The sequence below is a fragment of the Enoplosus armatus genome, chromosome 4 (genome assembly GCF_043641665.1).
Source record: "Enoplosus armatus isolate fEnoArm2 chromosome 4, fEnoArm2.hap1, whole genome shotgun sequence".
Lineage (NCBI taxonomy): Eukaryota > Metazoa > Chordata > Actinopteri > Centrarchiformes > Enoplosidae > Enoplosus > Enoplosus armatus.
This window is the reverse complement of record NC_092183.1, coordinates 12,208,637-12,227,960: the sequence shown is the minus strand read 5'-3', so window position 1 is coordinate 12,227,960 and position 19,324 is coordinate 12,208,637. Positions and strand designations below refer to the sequence as shown.

Genomic DNA, 19,324 nt, shown 5'->3' with positions numbered 1-19,324 from the left:
CAAAAACAGCTCTCCAGTGCTGAGTGGAGGTGTGCGTTTGAGAGTGTGGGGATGTCGTGGTCATGGTCACCTGTGTGTGTGTGTGTGTGTGTGTGTGTGTGTGTGTGTGTGTGTGTGTGTCTTCTGAAGATGCTTACCGATCAGGAAACAGTGATCACAAAGTCTTGACCTGATCTGACCTCGAGTATGGCAACAACCTATTGTCGTAGGAGCTAAACCTGCCTCACAGCAGCATGTAGCAGTGAGGTGTTAAATCTAAATCCCTTTAATCGTTCACTGTGAAGATTTTACTTTAAGATTTGTTGGTGCATTTGGCAGGTGATGTCAGTGCGTGAAAGGTGGTTTGACAGATCAAATGATACAAAAACAGGATTTGCAGTAGCTTGCAACTAAACTAATCCATATAGCCTACTGATGTTGAGTTGTCAGAAACTCCAGCAGAGCAGCTTAGATTTATAAAAATCTATTCAAGAGCAGATGAGATAAAACAGAAAGATCATCTGGAGTCTTCTGAAACAAAAAATTGTGTTAAATGAAGTAGAATTTTTCAAGAAAGTGGTAAATCATCACCGTTAGCTACAGAAACATTTACAGTATGTGTTTCCACAGGCCTGGGACTCTGCTGTCCACCAGTCAATGGTGTCCTCTAAACCAAGCTGAACTTTAATTATACAAACTTTTATTTTAACTTTTCAAGGATTAAGAAAAAAGCATTATTTTCTGAAATATGAATGGGTTCCCTGCAGGGCTGAAATGATCCGACAGAAAATGAATGGGTATCTATTTTGATAATCCATTAATTGCTGGTATGTATGTCTGTACCACATTTTACAGCAATCCATGCAGTGGTTTGAGATATTTCACTTAAAAGCACAAATGTCAACCTCAGGGTGGCGCTAGAGGAAAAGTCAGAGAATCACCAAAGTCAGTGAACTCATCGTCTGGGAGCCATGAATGTCTATACAACATTTTGTTGATACTGAGATATTTCACAAGCTAAGACGTAACGTGCAGGTGGCGCTAGAGGAAAAGTCAGAGGATCAAGGAAGTCATTAGAATTTATCCTGTAGGGACTTTGATTTTTCTGTCTGGACCAAAGTGGTGGACCATCCCAAGAACCACACCACTAGCATGGCTAAAAACTGAACACGCTTGAGAACATGATGATGATGATGATGAAGATCTCTTCTGATCTGCTGCAGTGGTTAAGGCATTGGTGACGACTTGACGTGCTTCTCGACCTCCTTGGCCATATCAGCGATGCTCCTCCTGATGTCCAGTGGCAACACATTCTCCTCATCCAACGGCGGCTCTAAAACATCAAACTGGGAACGCAGCAGGTGTTCTCTCATGTAATGTCCGTTCCGGGCCACCATCCTCTGGTAAAGGAGATCATAGTCACCATGTAGGAAGAGAAAAAAGACATCAGGAGAGGTGGGAGGCGGGATATCTTGGTCTGGAGCGGAAGAGGGAGCGAGGGCTTTGGAGCCATAGAGCAGGATCTGTCTGTACAGGTGCTTCAGGGCGGAGCACGCCACAAGAGCATTCGAGCCTGAACACCTTTCTCTGGGACGGAAAGACACACACATGCACATAGTTAGTGAGGGTAGGAATTAATTAGTAATAACTGCCGAGCTGTACACTGAAATGTCGAGTGGATGAAATTAAAAACAGAGTGAACTCTGGTCACAAAGAGAAGGAGGAGGTGAAGAGAAAAGAAGGGATACAAGGACAAGCTGATGGGGGAAAAATAAGTGTGACTGAGTGTGGAAGAGTGAAGGAAGAGAAGTCTTTGATGTTGCTGTAGACGTTTTAAGAAAGAGATGGCATACTTTTCAGTTCTCCCTCACCTCTTCTCTACACTCTCACTCACTTAATCTGTCTTTACTCTCACAAACTCCCTCTCCTCCCTCTCTGGTTTTCATCTCAATTTTCAAAACCATCTTTTGATATTTTTGATCTTTTTTCGACAATTTCACGCCTGCACATCCTTACCTCGCTGCTCCGCTCTTCAACTCCCTCTCCCTCTCTAAACCCTTTCCTCTTCTCCATTTCTGTCATCATAAAAGTATGTTGTGTTTTCAGTGCACGTGTGCATGTGCATAATAATCCGTGTATAAAAGGTTTGTTTATTCTCACCTCTTAATGACTTCATGTAGTTTGAGAAGCCAAGGCAATCTGTCCTGAAGAGACAAACAACATAACTGGTTATGTGCTAGATTTATTTAATCGTTGTATACAGCAACAGTTGTCCTTGTTAGGAAATGTTTTTAATCTTTGTGATCTATATTTTTTACTTGCTTTTTAATTCCTTTCCATTAACTAAAGTTAACTTAAACCTGCAATAACTGGTTTGATACATTGTTATCATAAGAATATAAATTATAGAAGGAAAATTATTTCGTTGGTTTCAGGGGTTTACAGCTTTGAGCATCTTGGCTGCCCAGGAAAGCAACAGAAGGCACTGCCTCACTTTTGGGGTCACTAGCACGAACACAGATTCTGACTTTGCCCTTTAATACAACTGTAAGTAAATCCAATCACATGCACTTCTAATTTTCAGCATATCATCAGCCATCAGAGAGCCAAGCCGTGCATCACAGAGCATCACAAGACAGACTGCGTCATCAAACTGCAGGTTGTTTTATAAATTCACCAAAAATATTCTTAAACTTATGTAGAGACGTGTAAATGTAAAAACTCATAGTTGCAGTGAGCATAATGCAGCAGAAGCTGTGAAGTGTTTATAGTGGATCTGATTATTCCAAGTCAGAACTCACACTGCCAATATTTTGTTTAAAGGACATAAATCAAAGTGTCTTTGAAAGATCCATTCAGGGAATCAAACAGAGATCAGGCAGCCCAAACACATCTTTGATTACACTGCAATCAGAAATAGAATCCGTCCTAATTTGGTTACAACTGAACTGGAGTCACGTTTTTTTTCACACTGCAGTGACTTTAATATGAAGAGCTGAACTGGAATGAGAGGAATCACACTCTCTCATGTCCTGTTTGGTTCTGCCAACTCTATCACAGGCGTGAAAGCCACATTTTTTGCCACAGTCTGACAGTAATCCCAAATTTAGGATGATTCTCCCCGCCGTTCAAAGCAGATTTCTGAGTGGGAGGTTATCATGAGCCACCAAACACCGCTACCAGCAAACTGCTGCCAAATGTTGGCAGAGGTTGCTCTGCTTGTAAGCTTGTAAACTCAACTTTGGCAGGGAGCCAGTCAATTGTTTGGAGGTATCCCTTTATTCTGAAAGTCAGCATGGGCAGGGAAAAGATAAATGTTGAACAAACAGAAAATAAATTCCTCTACTGAATTGTAGGACTGTGGGCTGTGGGCCTCCCTGCTGCTTTCACTGCCGGCTCTAGTGAAGCCTCCTCCAGAAACTTGTAGAGTTTTCTGTGGCTACAAGTCTGAGACAACGATTTACTCATGACAGCAGAGAAATGGCTCACTCTGTAAATGATTGAAATTGAATTTGAGCTGACAAGACACCTCCAGGACAGACACACACACACACACACACGCCTGGGCTGACCTGGTCTGTGAGTGGTTCACCACGAGCCATCTTCTCAATGTTCTCCTGTGGGTGGAAGTCATCCCCTTCATGCAGGGGCCAGCCCAGCTGATGAGTGGAAACACACACATACATATGCACTTAATTGTTGTCATACTGTGTGCAGAAACATGATGGACGTGTGTTTGTGTGTGTGTAGGGAGGGTGGATCCAAATACCTTTTCCGATAGGAATGCCCCTAACGTACTTCTGTATAAAAAAGGAGCAAAATATAACAGGCAAAATTGATAAAAGTACAATAATAACAAAAAACATGAATCTGATCTATTGCTTTAAGCCAATACTTTCCTGTCAGAGACATGCTGTAGTTTAGACACATTATCAACAGACAGTATACATACTTTCCACAGCCTGAGACTCCCATTATGATGTAGATCATCCTGTCTGTGGATCCTCAGACACCTCAACTCAGGTCCTGTCCTGACATGGATTTAAAAGAACAACTTCATAACTGCTGGCATAAACTTGTCGGCATGGTCAACAAATCTGACATATGTGAACACCTCTAAAATAGAGATATGTAGAAATAATACCAGTGGCCATGGGATGTAACCTACCGCTAAAATGTACCGGTGGTGCTTCCGTAGCTGCTGGGACTCATACAGTCGTTAATTAATACGTAAAGCCTGCACAGGTGTAGCCTAAAAAAAAAAGATTTAACCTCACGAAACACTCGTGAAGTCTCTCTTGTATACAAGAAACGATAAAATCCCACGAACACAATATCCTATTTAAGCGACTTGCACCGCCGGTCCCAGAGTTTGCTAGTAACATGGCTGCAGATTGTTTTGTTATAGTACGTGATGACGCACGAAGGACGTAGGCTACATTTTGCTCGTTCTGTAACACGTTCAGATTAGGTTGCGGCTATATTGTTTTTGACGTCAGTATTGATGAAAATAAAATAATCTCGCAGTTAAAATGAGTTTGGAGCACGGCTGTTTGTGTTTCTGATCACAGGTTTGATCACCTTGTGAAATAATTAGTAATAATATGATATATTTCTCAAAATCTCATAGTAAACACAGACATTTACACAAATAATTCACAAGTTTAAGACGTCCTTCCAGCTATAGCCTATGACTGTTATGTGTACCTGGGAATCTGTACATTTTTGCACAATTGTTATATAAAATACACCTTAAAAACTTGGCCTTGAGTGAGTGAATATGATTTTTTCCCCCTGAATTATGAAAGCATGACAGGATATAGGCTATATTTCAAACTCCACAAGGCGGGTGATTTACATTCACCAGGTGGCAAATCTGACACCACACATACACGTGGGATCAATGTGAAGGTTCATGTTGGAATTTGGAAAGGGAGAAAAAAGTGGGGGTGAGCTAAAGAGAGAGAGAGAGAGAGAGAGAGAGAGAGAGAGAGCCATCCTCCCTTCTGTAGCTTCATCAGTGGGCAGGCAGGAGACGGATGCAAACTCTCCTCCCTCCCGCTCTGTCGCATCCATCCATTCTCTTATCCACCCATCCATCCATCTCTCCATCCACCCATTCATTCCCAAGGGCGTCACAACGGGTGACAAGCCCCGATTGGAAGGCGCATACATGTATGCGTGTGTATGCGCGAGTCCTCAGTGTATGTACGTGTGCGTCTGGTCTGCCCGTGGATCCGCTGACATGAGGAGCTGAAACAGAACCGACAGGAGGATGAAAATGCTCCGGTTTCGCAGCCCCAGCATCCGCTCCTTGGACCAGGAGGTCCTCTGCACGATCCGGTTACTGGACGACTCTGAGATCTCCTGCAGCATCCAGGTAGACGAAAGCCTCATCCACCTCATGTATTGTCCTCTGTAAATATCACGTGGACGCAGCAGAGGCTAATATGGGTTAATTAAAGCTAGTCTCTATTTAAGGCTGTAACAAACATTATATGTATGTATCATTATTCTGATAATATCGTCATTTTTGTACAACAAAGACCATTTGAACGTGTTGTTCTTCTAGTTTCCATGCTGCTGTGATTTACTGGAGGTTGCATGCTTTGCTCCATTCTGCCTGTAAGAGATTACATGAAGAGGCGGAAAAAAGCATACCTCATAAATACTGACCAGTGCATGTGTGTGTTGGGGTCCAGGCAAGATGTGACCCACATGGAGAGAAGTTAGGATGAAGTTTGATCCATAGCAGAGGAAATGATGGAGCTCCATGGGTGTGGTGGTGATGATGATGATGATGATGATGAGAGCAGAGAGGACTGCTGTTTGAGTTATTGATGGCAATCAGTCATGTGAAGCTGTGTGTATGTGTGTGTAGATGTAGACAGTTTCACTTCTGTGGAGTGCCTATAGTGTTGATGATACATTTTGTTTCCACCCAACTGTCTTCAAGTGCTGCCAGACAGCCAAGAAACTCACTCCTGCATAGCCCTCAGTTGATAAGCAGCTGCAGTGTCAAACTAAAACCAATGTATTCTTATAAATTCTTGTAAAGCAACCTATTTGGAAATACAAGGTCTTTACTGGGAGACAGTGATTTACTCAAAACTACTCAGAAAAACTCATCAGTGTCAAAAATCTGAGCTGTCAGTTCAAACAGCCTTTGAAGTCTGAGACAATATGAGGAACATGAGAGATCTGCAACTAATTTACAATCTTTTCTTTCTTTCAAAATGACGGAGATATTCACAGTCCTGTACCTTTATTGATTAAAGAGTAACTACACCCAAGGCACAAGCAGGAGGAGGTATTTCTAACTACTATACCAAAATGCTATCAGGGGGAAAAAAGTTAGGTAAAAGCAGGTTGATGAAGGTGTGACTTTTGTCTGCTAAATTTCACAGTCAGTGGGATTAAAGTTTGAGCAAAAGAGTTGATCTGTGAGTTACAGCCTACAGCTTTATAACTGGTGTTTTCTCTTCATCATTTATCCGCTTTGAGTGGCTTTTGTGTTGTTACCTTCCCAGAACTGCAGCTCTGTTGGAAGGCCTCTGCGGTTTCTGATAATTTAGCTTGGCTTATAGCTGGTAACATTAACTGTGGGTCAGTGTTTCTGACCTTGGATCTGTAAGGCAGGGGTTAACTTTAGCCAACAAGGAACTGATGCACAAACCACCACTTTAAAACTGAAGTCAAGTCAACTGAGAAACTGTCATAAAAGGAATAAAACCTGATCGTTGGACCCAGTAAATGGATAGTAGGCTTTAACTATTGAAACTTTTGTGGGCCTCCTGAACAAAGGAAAATATAAGTTTCCTCTGTTTGCACAAACAGCCCTGAGCTGCAGCTGCTGCCAGAGAGGTAAAAGCAAAATCCTGTGAATCTGCCAAATTATGACTCATAATTATAGAGCACAAGTTTAGTAAAGGACAGTGCAGAAAAAAAATATGTGCAATGCTAAACAGCATGCACTATTCTATTCTACTAAATTATAGTCTGTTACACCGTCAGCATTGTGCCAACTCCTTCAAAGCAGCACCAGCTTGTTGACAACCCTGTGAGTTGAACGGCGTGGAGAGCGTAGTGAGTGAACGCAGCTCAGAGCAGCATATCGTCTCATCCTGAGCCGCCTTCAGAAGAAGTCGTCAGCTCCCTCGGCCCTGTTGTCTGACCCCGAAAGATCGAAAATGCTTGCTGCATGTCAAACTAACTGTCTCACTGGTCTTCTGTACCCAATCAATGATTTACAAAACACCATGAAATGCACTGAGAGAGAGGCAGAAAGAAGTTGTGACTGTTTCTTTGTGTTGCACATGCATGTATACCTGCGTGCTCGTGTCTTTGAGAGCACAGAAGTGTGTTAAACTCTGTGTACACGTCAAAGAACATTAGAGTGTGGCTTTTCAGGTCCAAGATTGTGAAAGTGTGTATGTGCTTGTAGCTGTGTGTCTATGCACGATAAGGAAATGGACATTTATATTTCTAGCTGACTGCATTTTTCCGGGGCTTTCTTTAATGGCTTTGTGTTCCGGTGCTGAGCTGCTCCTTCCTACATATTTCATGACATCCTGTGCTCCTCATGCTAACAACAGCACTTCTCCTCTTTCCACTCAGAGGAGACTTCCATCTCTTACTTTATCTGCTTTTTTTTTTTCTCTCCCACATTGTCGCTGTCTGTCCTTCTTATTTTGAGCGTTCTGCCTCTCTCCATTGTGCTGAACATGTAGGTCAGGATGAGCTGCCAAAGAAAGCACTAGATTTAATGGCATCATAAAAACCGTGTGATAAAATTGTTCTCAAATTGTGCTTGTGAGCAAATGTGTCACAACTGAATAGTTAGCTTAACGTGAGTGTGCAATGCCCTTATTTCCTTCAATTCCTCTAAGGCGTCAGCTCTTGACTTTGCATAAAACATGGGTGCATTAGCCAGGTTCCCCTTGGGCACAGTGTTTGGCACTGCATGGATTATCCAGATTAAAAGAAGACTTTAAAATGTCTTGAAAAGCCACAATAAGTGTGAATATTTGAAGGTAATAGACTCTGCAATTTTGCCTAGAAAATGGATGAATATTTATGACTGGAATGGTCATTGCGTAACACATGTCTCATTACTGCAAGTGCAAAAAATAAAGGGAAGGCAAGTTTAGCTGTATGACATCTTTCAACAGCAATGCCATTCAATCTGCTTTGTATAAGACATGAAAGGGACAAGATATGAAAGAAATACAAGATGAAAAAAAGACAAATTTTTCCAAAAGATAAGAAGTGTTTAAAAAGTATGAAAATATAGTAAGGCTATGATTTATATTACGGTAATGTCAAGAGGAGAGGAGAGGTTAAGAAAATGTCATGGAGTGTGTAATGAGTGTGTATGCATATATGTTTGTCCATCATGTAGAGCTGCATGTGTTTCCTCTATCAATTTATTCTCATTTAGATGGACAACGTTGTTTTTGAAAAGATTTCGGGTTCTGGGTCACGAGACACGACGGCAGCCTACAGCAGAGCATAATTGTTTTCAAGTTGTTTACTGTGACACTAAGAATAGCTTGACAGCAGAATATACGGCAGGTACAGAGTATGTGGGTATGTGGCTGTGTGTGTGTTTTGTATGTGTGTCTACAGCCCGGGGGTTTGAACGTGTGCAGCCTGCTGCTCTCATGTTCATCGGTAATGTTAAAGTCAGACCTGCTGCAGGAGAGACACGTCAAGATCAAAACACAGGGACCTCCTTTGCTTTCTTTCATCATGCACCCTTTTTCTTCTCATCCTCCAATCTGTCCTTCTCTTCTTTCCCTCTCTTGTCTCCTCCGAGCTCTCTCCAGCTCCTCCTTTTCATCCCACTTATTCTCTGCTCCACTTTCAGCTTCATATGTACTCCTCTGACCACCTTTTCTCACTTTCCATCTCTCATCTATGTCTTCCTCCCTCCCTCCCTCCTCTCTATCTCTCGCTTTCTCCCTCCTCCTTCTCTGTGACACATCATGCATAATTAAGGGAGATCACTGTTCTTCATGAGGCCAACATCAGTCAGCTGTCAGCGATGCGCTACACCACCAGCGTGTGTATGTGTGCTCATACATGTGTGTTTGGAGGGTGGGGTAACCAGGGCTCACTTGCATAAAAGATTTAAAAGTCGCCACTGAGCCAGAGTTCTGCAATTACGGACATTAATTCACCGTACTTAGCGAGAAATTACTGCATGGCCCCAGAAATAGCTTGCCATAACTTGAACTTTTGAAAGCTTGAAAAATTATCCTGCTGATTGCTCTGTTTCTATTCTTGTGGGAGTCACCTTATCAATACATGACTAGGACAGTCTATTTAAAGATGCATATGGATGCTGGTATTGTTTTTCACTGCATCTGCCTTCTACTCGGTCAAGAGAGGAGTGTGTCTGTGTGTGTAGCTGAGGTGGTGCTGGCCTTTTATTTACTAGCTTCCTTGTGGCTGGCTGGCTGTGTGTGTGTGTGTGTGTGTGTCTATTAGCGATGCTGAGGGAGTGCAATTGTTTCGGCTGGTAGGCATTCTTTGGAACAAGTTATAAATAGCATCAGTTTTCTATTCTTATCCCGCTTGCCGGCGCCTCTTTGATGCTCCTCCGATGATGACTAAAGAGAAATAATCCTTTTCTGACTTGTGCTCACAACTGAGAGGAAGCAGAGAAAGATGAGGCGGCGTGATAGAAGGGAGACATCAAAAGAAATGGGTGATGGGGAAAGAAAGAGAGATGGTTGATAAGACAAAATATAGGATGACATGATTGGTCACATTACATGAGCTGTGAGGATGACGGCGACAAATCAACAGGGTGTAGGAAGGAGTAGGAGTGGAAACGAGGTGGAGCGGCTGCGGGAAAAACAGATTAAGCAGATTAAAACATGAAACAGATTTGAAATGAAACTGGCAGACATGGGTGCATTTTGAAAAAGGAAGACAAGGTGGAGAAAAAGAGGGAAGGGTAATCCAGGAAAGGGGGAAGTGTAAAATCAGACTAATTGCTGATAGCAAAGAAAATCTACAAAGAGGTGGGAAGCTGAAAAGAGGAGAAATAGTCAAAAAATAAACACCAGAAAAGAGACAGTAAGAGGGAGAAAGACTAAGGTAGGTCAAAGGTCAGAGGTCAAACACAGAGCTGATTGATATTCATTGCCTTACTCAAGGATATGTCAGCATCTGATCATTCCTTTGAAGGATGGACTCCTTATTCGCTGTCCCCACGGTGAGTGATAACCGCTGCATACACATAATTAAAATGAGTTAGTTTGACTAATGACCTAGTTTATCAGCTCAAATACATGTTCATTTGTTAGAAAGACATCTGAAATCATGTTATGTGAGTCAAGAGGTTTGCATTTACTGCCCTCATTTCATCACACTTTTTTAGAATTAAGACATTTTAGGAAAAAAAATAGTGGAGGAAAGAAAGTTATTTTCAGGTTGGGGTTAGTTTGAAACATGGTTGATGGTTCATCTGTAAAAACTAATTTCATACCAAGAAGTGACCATGTAATATAGAGATAAGAACAGAGGGTAAAGTCAGGGATTGTTTCCTTAAGTCTTGGAAGCCTTTTTTTAATCAATAAATTATTTTATCTTGGTGGTGGAATGATGTGCAACACAACATCTGGAACATGTGGTTGGAGACACTGTCCATACTCTGGTATTGAGAATTGTTAATCAGCTTTTTGGGTTGCTTCTGTCCCAGTTTCTCATGTCAATAAAGTCTGTTCAAAACAGCCAAGCCGGTGAACTGAAAGTAACAAGTTTGACGCAGTTACATTCAATTCAGTTTACTTAATTCAGTATCAATAGTGCCCTCCAGGGAGTCCTGGGTACATATATTAAAAAGGAAACAAGAAAACAACAAACAGTAACAATCGACACAGTCCTGCTTGTATTTTCATGTAGATAATAACAGTATAAGATGTATAAGCTTTCTAGCACATTTTTCTAATTTTGCAAAGGCTGATTGAACCAAAGCAGGCCACAACCTCTTTTCTGTAATTCAAACACCACTTCAACCACATCTGCATTCATATCTTTATTTAAACATTTAGAGCATAAGTAGATAAAGAGAAGTCTGTAGGTGTGTGACGCCACCTGTGAAGCGCAACGTTATATAGAGTACAGAGTGTTCTTTGTGTTTGTGTTAGTGTACATATGTGTTAACCTTTTTTCCTGTAGGATGTACAGATAATTGCTTCTTGCATCTTACTGTGGTGGTGGCAGATTAGTGTGTCAAACTAATTTGTGCAAAAAACATGCAAATAAGCAAACAAACAGATCTTTCACATCTCTCATTAACTTGCAGGTTCAAACTCGCCCTCTCTTTTTTTCTGTCATGGATTGTTTGTTTATCTGCCACAAAATTTTGAACATCCTGCAGTGCAAAGATAAGACAGCTGCTTCAGTGCACCCACCGTGTGCATACACACTCATAACAGCAGTGTTGTGGCTACAGTCATGCCATCATCATCATCATCATCATCATCATCATCACACGTCCTCTCTCCGGCCATCCTGTGAGTAAGTGTCCAGCTGTTCACAGAGCGAGAGTGATGAAGTTCCATCATAATAAAAACTGGTTCGGCTCCATGTATTGATAATTTATGGCTCTACCTCTGAGCTTATTAGGCTGTGTAGCCAGCCCTGAATGCACATGACATGTTTTATATCGTGTGTTCATGTGTGCATGCCTTTATATGTGTGCATGTGAGCTTCTCTGCAGCATTGCAGGTGATGATAAGGTAATTCTCCTTCCACACCGGGACAAGGTCAGAGCCACCGTTATGAGTGCAGCTCACAGAGACCGGAAGGATTATAGGTCTGATATATAAATTATTTAAGTATTCTTATAAATAAAATGATTTAAAGTAGTAGATTAGTGTTCATCTGTTTACCCATGTAATCACAAAATGTTGATGATAGACAACATTTACTGAGGCAATGAGTACTGATCACTTGAAGCACTTTGAGCACTTTTTAAAACAAAAGTGTTTCGTATTTTAAAACAATGTGCACACAATATCAAAGAGGCAGGACAGTAACAGGCACAAGAACAACAAAATAGACTTAAAACAAGAATAAGAAAATACAAAAATCACCAGTGAAGAAGAATGAGGGAATATTAAAGTTAAAGAAGACAAAGAATCTACAGCCATGATGGCGGCTCTGTGAGGCGGCTCTGTGAGGCGACACTTAGGCGGTTCAGTGGTGCTTTGAACTAAATGCTAACTTCAGCACACTAACATGCTCACGTTGACAATGCTATGCTGATGTTTAGCAGGTATAATTTTTACAATTTTCATCACCTTAGTTTAGCATGTTATCATGCTAACATTATCACAAAAACACAAAACACAGCTGAGGATGATGAGAATGTCATTAGTTTTGCAGGTATTTGGTCATAAACCAAAGTTATGAACAATTATTAGATAAAGGAATATTTACTCTGTTTTTCTGGCTATGGTACACCGATGATACAGGAAGTAAGACCATCCATATGGCATGTCTGTAGCTCCAGGCAAGAGTCCATTACCGTTGTGGGTCAGCGGTTGAAGAGGTTGAACCTCTCATGAGATCAATACTACACTGGAGCTGTGTGGGTTTCATTCTGATATATCACCTCATGCCTCGTCTCTTCACACTGCTCCTCTCAATTTCTTCCTGTCAGGTATAAAACAAAGACAGCTGGATTTACTAATCAAACGTTTACTGATGAGTGGTGTGATGAAGGGAGGCTGTTACAGAGAGGGCTGCTGGTGGTGAGGTCAAGCATCTCTTCCCAAAGGTTTCTCTCCTCCAAGTTGGATGCGTTCAATAATTCGGCTCCCCGACTACAAGTGTTTGATCCTCTGCTTCTCTCTTCCAATCTTGTAGCCAGCGTAGTGTCAGAGGATAATTTGCATTTGCGTCCTTCCTCTGTAGCTTACTTATAAAATCTGTTTTAAGATATTACTATCGGCTTTCCCTACTTTTTTTTCAAGCAGTCTAATCATTAAAATAGCAAAAAATAAAATCCAACTGACCCACTGGTGAGTCATTACAAAGTCATGCTGTGCAGCCAAACATTGTAGTAGAGTCCCAAAGTTTCCAAAGCTACCAAATGCATCTAGACACATACATCTAGAATATTTCCATTTGCTGGAATGGTGCAGCCATAAAGTGATGGAGAGTCTTTAATTTAGAGTTCATTTTCTCTCAGAGTAAACATACAAACTTCAATGAAAAGCTGGAACAAGCCAATACACAATATTTGTTTATGATTTAGACAGCGTGGAAAAGGATGATTTTTCTAAACATGAAGGGAAGACTGGATTTTGAGGCAATAGAAAGATAACGAATGGAGAAAGATGTGTTTCTCCTGAGAAATAGAAAGAGAAGAGGTTTTAACTCAGGTCTTATCTTCTACTTTGATCCTCTGCATTGCTTTTCCCACACCCCACGTCCAGCACCTTGATTTGTCTCTGTTGTATCCTGGTCAAGCCTCTTGAGTTTTGGGTGGTAAACACACACTGGCTTTATAAATATTGGCACTGTTAGGATATTGTTGTCACATAAACAAAAGCCTGTTTACACACTCATCTTAATTGATAAATAAATTGGCAAATTGGTCCACTAGTGTCTTAACTCTCTATTTCGCTGAAGAGTAGCTGCCGTGACAACAGAGAAACGCCATGACTTAGCGTAGCATTTGTCTTAAAGGCAGCCACTAGGCTTTCAAATTGGTTTGCATGGAGGTAACGAGGGGCATATCATCATCTTTAAAGTCCCACCACTCTTTCTCTATGTCTCCTCTCCTTCACTCCCTCCATGTGTGTGTGCAGATAAGGAGTGTGTGTTGGTTCTTCCACACAGGGATCGCAGGAATTTAACGCTCTTTCTCCTCACAGCATTTCAGCTCAGCCAATTAGGTATGCCGTGTCATGAAATGAATCGCACTCAAGTCGATAAGGACCAGTCATAATTGAGCTGGCATGCATATTAATTAAACAACAAGCAGTGTTTAACTGGGCCAGGGCACCCAGGGTCCTAGTGCTTGACTTGTAGTGGTCACAGAGTCATGATTAGAGCAAATGATTCACCTGCTTTAAACTGCAACTAATAGGTGTGTTAATGTGGCTATGTATTTCATCTATTAATCTAAACATCTAATTCAGAATAAAGAATAGCACCTTCTCTCTGTAACATATACTGTTTATTTTTACTGGTAACTTTTAGCATTTTTCATATCAGTGGACAACTACCGTATTTCGGTTTGATCCAGCCCCAGTTGTTCCTCTTGTGTCATGTCCCGTATCATTGCATTCGTGTCACGTCTCGTATCATTGCATTCAGGCATCTGTTTTTCTGAAAGATAAATCCCAGACGCTTGTTAAACAAGACCTACCTCAGTTTTGCAGGTGTTTGCAAAAGACTCTTCAGTTCATTTGGACAAAAAAAAATTTTTTTCAGCTGCATGATAAAAAAATATTGAAATGAAGATGAAAATTGGAAATAACATAATGTACATTTAAAGTTTTATTATCAGTTATATGTATTCTTTATTTTCCTTCATCATTTCCCACGATTTTATATTTTCACACACAATAATCCATCTGTATTTTTCTTGTATCGTACAAAACAAGCAAGGAGATATGTCAATGCAGAGGAGGCAGTGTGAATGTATAAAAGTTAATGTAAAGATGGGATTGGACACAAACTCATGAAAACGTGCACACAAACCTGTCTCCTAGAAATAACATTTATATACAACGAATTTGCAACAAACAACCGTTTGTTTTCAGCCACAGCAGGCAGCTGTTTTCAGTGAAAACACCAAACAGACACAGTTAGCGACTAGCTGGTGAACATAGTGTAGCATTTAGCAGCTAAAGAGCCAGATGTTTCCCTCAGGAGACCAAAAACAGAGCTAAAAGAGAATGAATATTGGACTTGTATTCGGCAGGTGGATACGATCAAAACACAACTTCAAATGAATGAAAAAGTAGATGATAATATGTACATGTTGTGTTTGCGCTGCTCCCAAGTGGTAAAAAAAAAATCAGTTATTGCAGGTTTTGGATTCTGGAAATACCTTAAAAACAGAGCTAACTGTCTAAAGACTTTTCGGTTGAACAGGGTTTTATCAGTCCACAGTTATTATGGCATTGTTCACTGTGGAGGTCAAAACTTGATTTCAGTCTAGTCAAGTCTAACCGATGTTTTCGTGAATTTACAATACATGTAGGAATAAATAATTGATTGTTTGTGTGTTTTTATACTCAGTATGCTGATGGTTTTCTATTTTTTCCTTCCAGTTTTTGTTTGCTTGGTCTGCTTCTGGACATCTCGGCCGGCTCTAAGGAAGTTGCTTTATCGAGAAAAAAATGGTAGAGGACGGATAGACACGCTTGAACATACACGTCAAAGTGCACTTTGCTTCTGCTAAACTGAGTGCGCTCCACACTGGGGCTGTATTGAAAGTGTGTGTATGTGTCTGTGTGTTCAAGCGAAGCAGAGAGAAGAGCACTTTGCCGTCATTAGGTGAGATCATGTAGAGACAGGATGACCGGGTTAATTTTTAATGCCCAGCCTTTGGATATATAAAATATGTATTCAGCCCTTGTTGGACATGACATAGACTCTTTATATCTCTCTTCCTTGCTCGTCTTAGTCAATCTCTCTTTTTATTCACTCTTTTTTTAGCTCTGTCTTTGCCTACCCTCTCTTCAGCCTCTCGGCGTGTTTGGCCCTGGTTCAGTCTCTGTCTGGTGTGTTTCTCTCTCTTCTCTCTTGGCGTCAGTCCGCCTCTCTTCTCCTGACGAGCGTCTGCCCTGAGAAGCAGACAGAAGATAGGTGTCGTTTGATGATCAGGCTAGAAACAGCTCGCAGCGTGGCTGTTTTCGTTCTGTTTCTTCTATTATTCTCCTCCCTTGGTGTGCGTGTGTGTGTATGTGTGTGTGTGTGTGTGTGTGTGTGTGTCTGTTTGCTCTACAGATTTAATAGCTTAGTAACACTGTTGTCACGGATCAGCCGAAAATCCTAAAGAGATGTAGACAGACAAACACAAACACACACAAATGCTGATGGAGACATGTAGCTTACACAGACAGATAGTGACTTTTTACCTTACTCACACACACACACACACACACACACACACACACACACGCCACAGGCAGGCCAGCATGGAGACGCAGACAATCACAGCTACACCCACAGGGACACACACTTGATTTACAGCTTACACTAGTGTCACAGTGATGTAACAGTAAACCTGAACCAGCCAATTGGGACTTGCTGTCTCAGAGATCACTGACAGCTGATTGTTGCCGTGGTGATGCAACAAAAGTCACAGGGGACATCCACCTAACTGTGCTGTTGATGTTTTTGTGTAAAGGGTTGGGCAAGTTAGTTGAAATGAGTAATCAAATTTGCGAGCTAGAGAGTTTTCTTGACTTTAGACATTGATAACTCCACAGTGGCTGAATGCATTTTTACCAAAAGGTAACTAACAACTGGGAATGGGGGGATTAATTAAATATTGATATGATAATGTGTGCGGTGTAGTGTGTTTGTGTGGTTAGCCTATATATGAACTCCTTCTGTGTATTGTGTACAATGTACTTGATTTATTTTTAATTCTACTTCATTGTTTGTTGCATTGACCTGAAATTGTTGGCTGCTTTACAAAAGTGTGTCCTTTATGATGCATTTACTGACATGATGTTTGCTCTGCTTTGATCAGTGTGCAACATACTGCTATTTCTACTCACTGTGCTGTTTCTATTTTTACTATTTTTGAGTTGATGCTGTGACAAATATCTTGCTTTGTGGCCTTTCTGTCAACAGCTACTGTATACTGCAATTACCGCACATAACAGATTGTTTACTGAGAAATGGAGCATGACTCACCAAGAAATTTATTTAAAAGCTTTTCTTGGTGAGAGATTGCAATGTTTACCAAACACAACACATGCACAAGATTACGTGTTCTGACACACAGGCTGCAGTCAGCAACTGAATGGGTCATCGAAGGTGCTGATTTCAGAATAGGTATATACTATTTGTACAAAATCACTGCACCACTGCCTCAAAGGGAAGTCATTTTTAAGATCTTTCTACCTTTCTACCATCAGAGGACACATGTAATATTCAACACAACGGAGAAACGGTTGGTTTGCAGATGAGAGAGACTGGAGAAATAAAGGCACAACCTCAGATCTAATTTCAATATGGAGAGATCAATAGGAAGTAAATAACAATATTTATTGAGGTTGGCAACTGAGAAAGAATTTGACAATTAGGCTCCATTGACTTGAAGCCTAATTGGCGAAAGCAATGTTTAATGGGCCTATGGAGAGGACAGGAAGTCTAGACGCTGCTGGTGGTGGAGGAAAGCCAGCTGGTGGAAGATAGAAACTCTCAGATCTGAAGATCATGGTGGTGATTGGGGACATGTGTGTTGCACAGTAGCAGGTCAGAAAGACATGATGACAGGATTTCAATGAGGGACCAATTGGCTCAAGGAAAGCTGGCAGAGAGATGATTGGCCAGATATGCTGACGTGGGAATTTGTGAATGAAAGGAACATTGACAATATGGTGAAGCAGAGGTGACGGAAAATTGGACTGAAAAGAAATAGCAGACATGTTTCTGATGAGTTTTGCTTTAACTGAACGAGGTGCTCTTTTACTGTAAATGCTGAACTTTCTTGGAGATGAGTATTGGGCCTGAACATACTGAGTTTCAAGGCCATTGGTTTGACAAACTGCCTGCACAGACTGAGTGAGTGCTGGAAGTGTCCTTCTGCTACGATCATTCAACTGCACAGTCAGCTGCTGTCAATCACTTACCCGATGCTGCGTATCAGCTGCAAATGTCTGCACAGAATTAGCGAACAAAGCTAATGACTTAAGCTAATGTTTGCTGAGGAAGACCGAAACATACCAACCACTGCTGATGTGGCAGCCATTTGACAAAAGAGAAAAAAACAGGGATGGGGGACTTGTTTCTTCTATATTCTCAATCGTCTTCAATTCAAACTAGAGGGAAGTGAGACGCTGTTAGCAGAAAACATGGCGCACCAGGAGTACAACAGAAATGTGTAAAATGCTTCACAGTCAGTAAAGGCAATCAGGACAGGTGCCTCTTGTTTAAAGTGTGTATGGGACGAAACAGCTATGATAAGACTTTGTTAGTGCAGCTGAAAACATTAAAGAAGTGATCAGTTGCCCCGGAGACGTCTCGTGATTTGATGGCATCCTGACTGATTAGTGTTGATTGGCAGTTTTACACGTTTTACTGACAAGACGTGGCCAAAGAGAGGGCTGTGGCTTTCTCTGTGTGTATGTGTGTGTGAGTGTGTGTGCGTGTGTGTGTGTGCGTTGGTGTGTGATGTTTATGTGTGTCTCCAGTGGCGAGTAAATCACAACAAGGGCAAACAGACGATTTCCCTCTGAATCAATCAGTCCTGCTTAAGTGAGCACAGAATCCACCCCCGTCAGCAGGTTATAGAGCAGTTATAGGACACACACACACATGCACACATGCACACACACATAATCACAATACTTGAGGGGATCTGTGATGCATGTAATATGACAAAATGGCAATCTAAGAATATTGCCTTAGTCAATATATATATATATATATATATATATAAAATATATATGTTGTGTATGTGTGTACATGTATGTTTACACCTTACATACATCTGAAAGTGTTGTTTTGTGCTTAGCTACATACACTGTAGCATGAGAATCTGTGTGTGTGTGTCTGTATGTGATGAGTAGATATTGACTGAGGAGCAGGTAATAAATGCAGGGGGATTATTGATCTCTCTGTGTCTGCACTGTGTTTATGAACTGCATATGGACTGTGTTTACTGGCATGTTAGGAGGCTGGAATATGGCCACACCAGATACAGTATATCGTCACCAAGAGACCTAGCAGTTGCTGACATATGTCTTTCTATTAACATTTTTTTAAAGCTACGTGTGCATCCCTGAAATATTACCCAAGAGAGGATTGTTTGCTGTGATTATGGCGCAGTGGTGCAGCTGGTATCAGATGCAGCTGGGAGGTTTATGGGATTTATCAGCATGGATGGAAAGATTGCTTAGATGAAAGTACCGGATGCTGACTGATCATAAAATATCTTCCGGGATTTAATGTGTTTTATGTCTTTACAGAGAGACACCAAAGGCCAGTTCCTGTTGGACCATGTGTGCAACCACTACAACCTACTAGAGAAAGACTACTTTGGTATTCGATATGTGGACCCCGAGAAACAGAGGGTAACTATCACACACACGCGCAGAACAACCAAAAGCAGTAGGGCTACAGCTAACTATTT

The 19,324-nt window shown here is 41.2% G+C and overlaps 2 protein-coding genes across 2 annotated transcripts in view; one reads left to right on the top strand and one right to left on the bottom strand.

Moving 5' to 3' along the window:
- Positions 1-1,205: 1,205 nt before the first annotated feature.
- On the bottom strand, positions 1,206-3,969 carry LOC139284717 (probable gluconokinase). The gene is made up of 5 exons (XM_070905076.1): positions 3,932-3,969; positions 3,749-3,779; positions 3,552-3,638; positions 2,140-2,183; positions 1,206-1,566 (listed from the first exon to the last, which is right to left on the bottom strand). Exons 1-5 carry the CDS (start codon positions 3,967-3,969, stop codon positions 1,206-1,208), a joined length of 561 nt encoding a protein of 186 aa, XP_070761177.1.
- A 1,285-nt stretch (positions 3,970-5,254) lies between these two features.
- frmd3 (FERM domain containing 3) overlaps positions 5,255-19,324 on the top strand; it is a 47,277-nt gene continuing 33,207 nt past the window's right edge. The window contains exons 1-2 of the mRNA XM_070904198.1: positions 5,255-5,359; positions 19,161-19,265. Of these exons, the coding sequence (XP_070760299.1) occupies positions 5,255-5,359; positions 19,161-19,265 (210 nt within the window). The remainder of the gene's footprint in view (positions 5,360-19,160; positions 19,266-19,324) is intronic.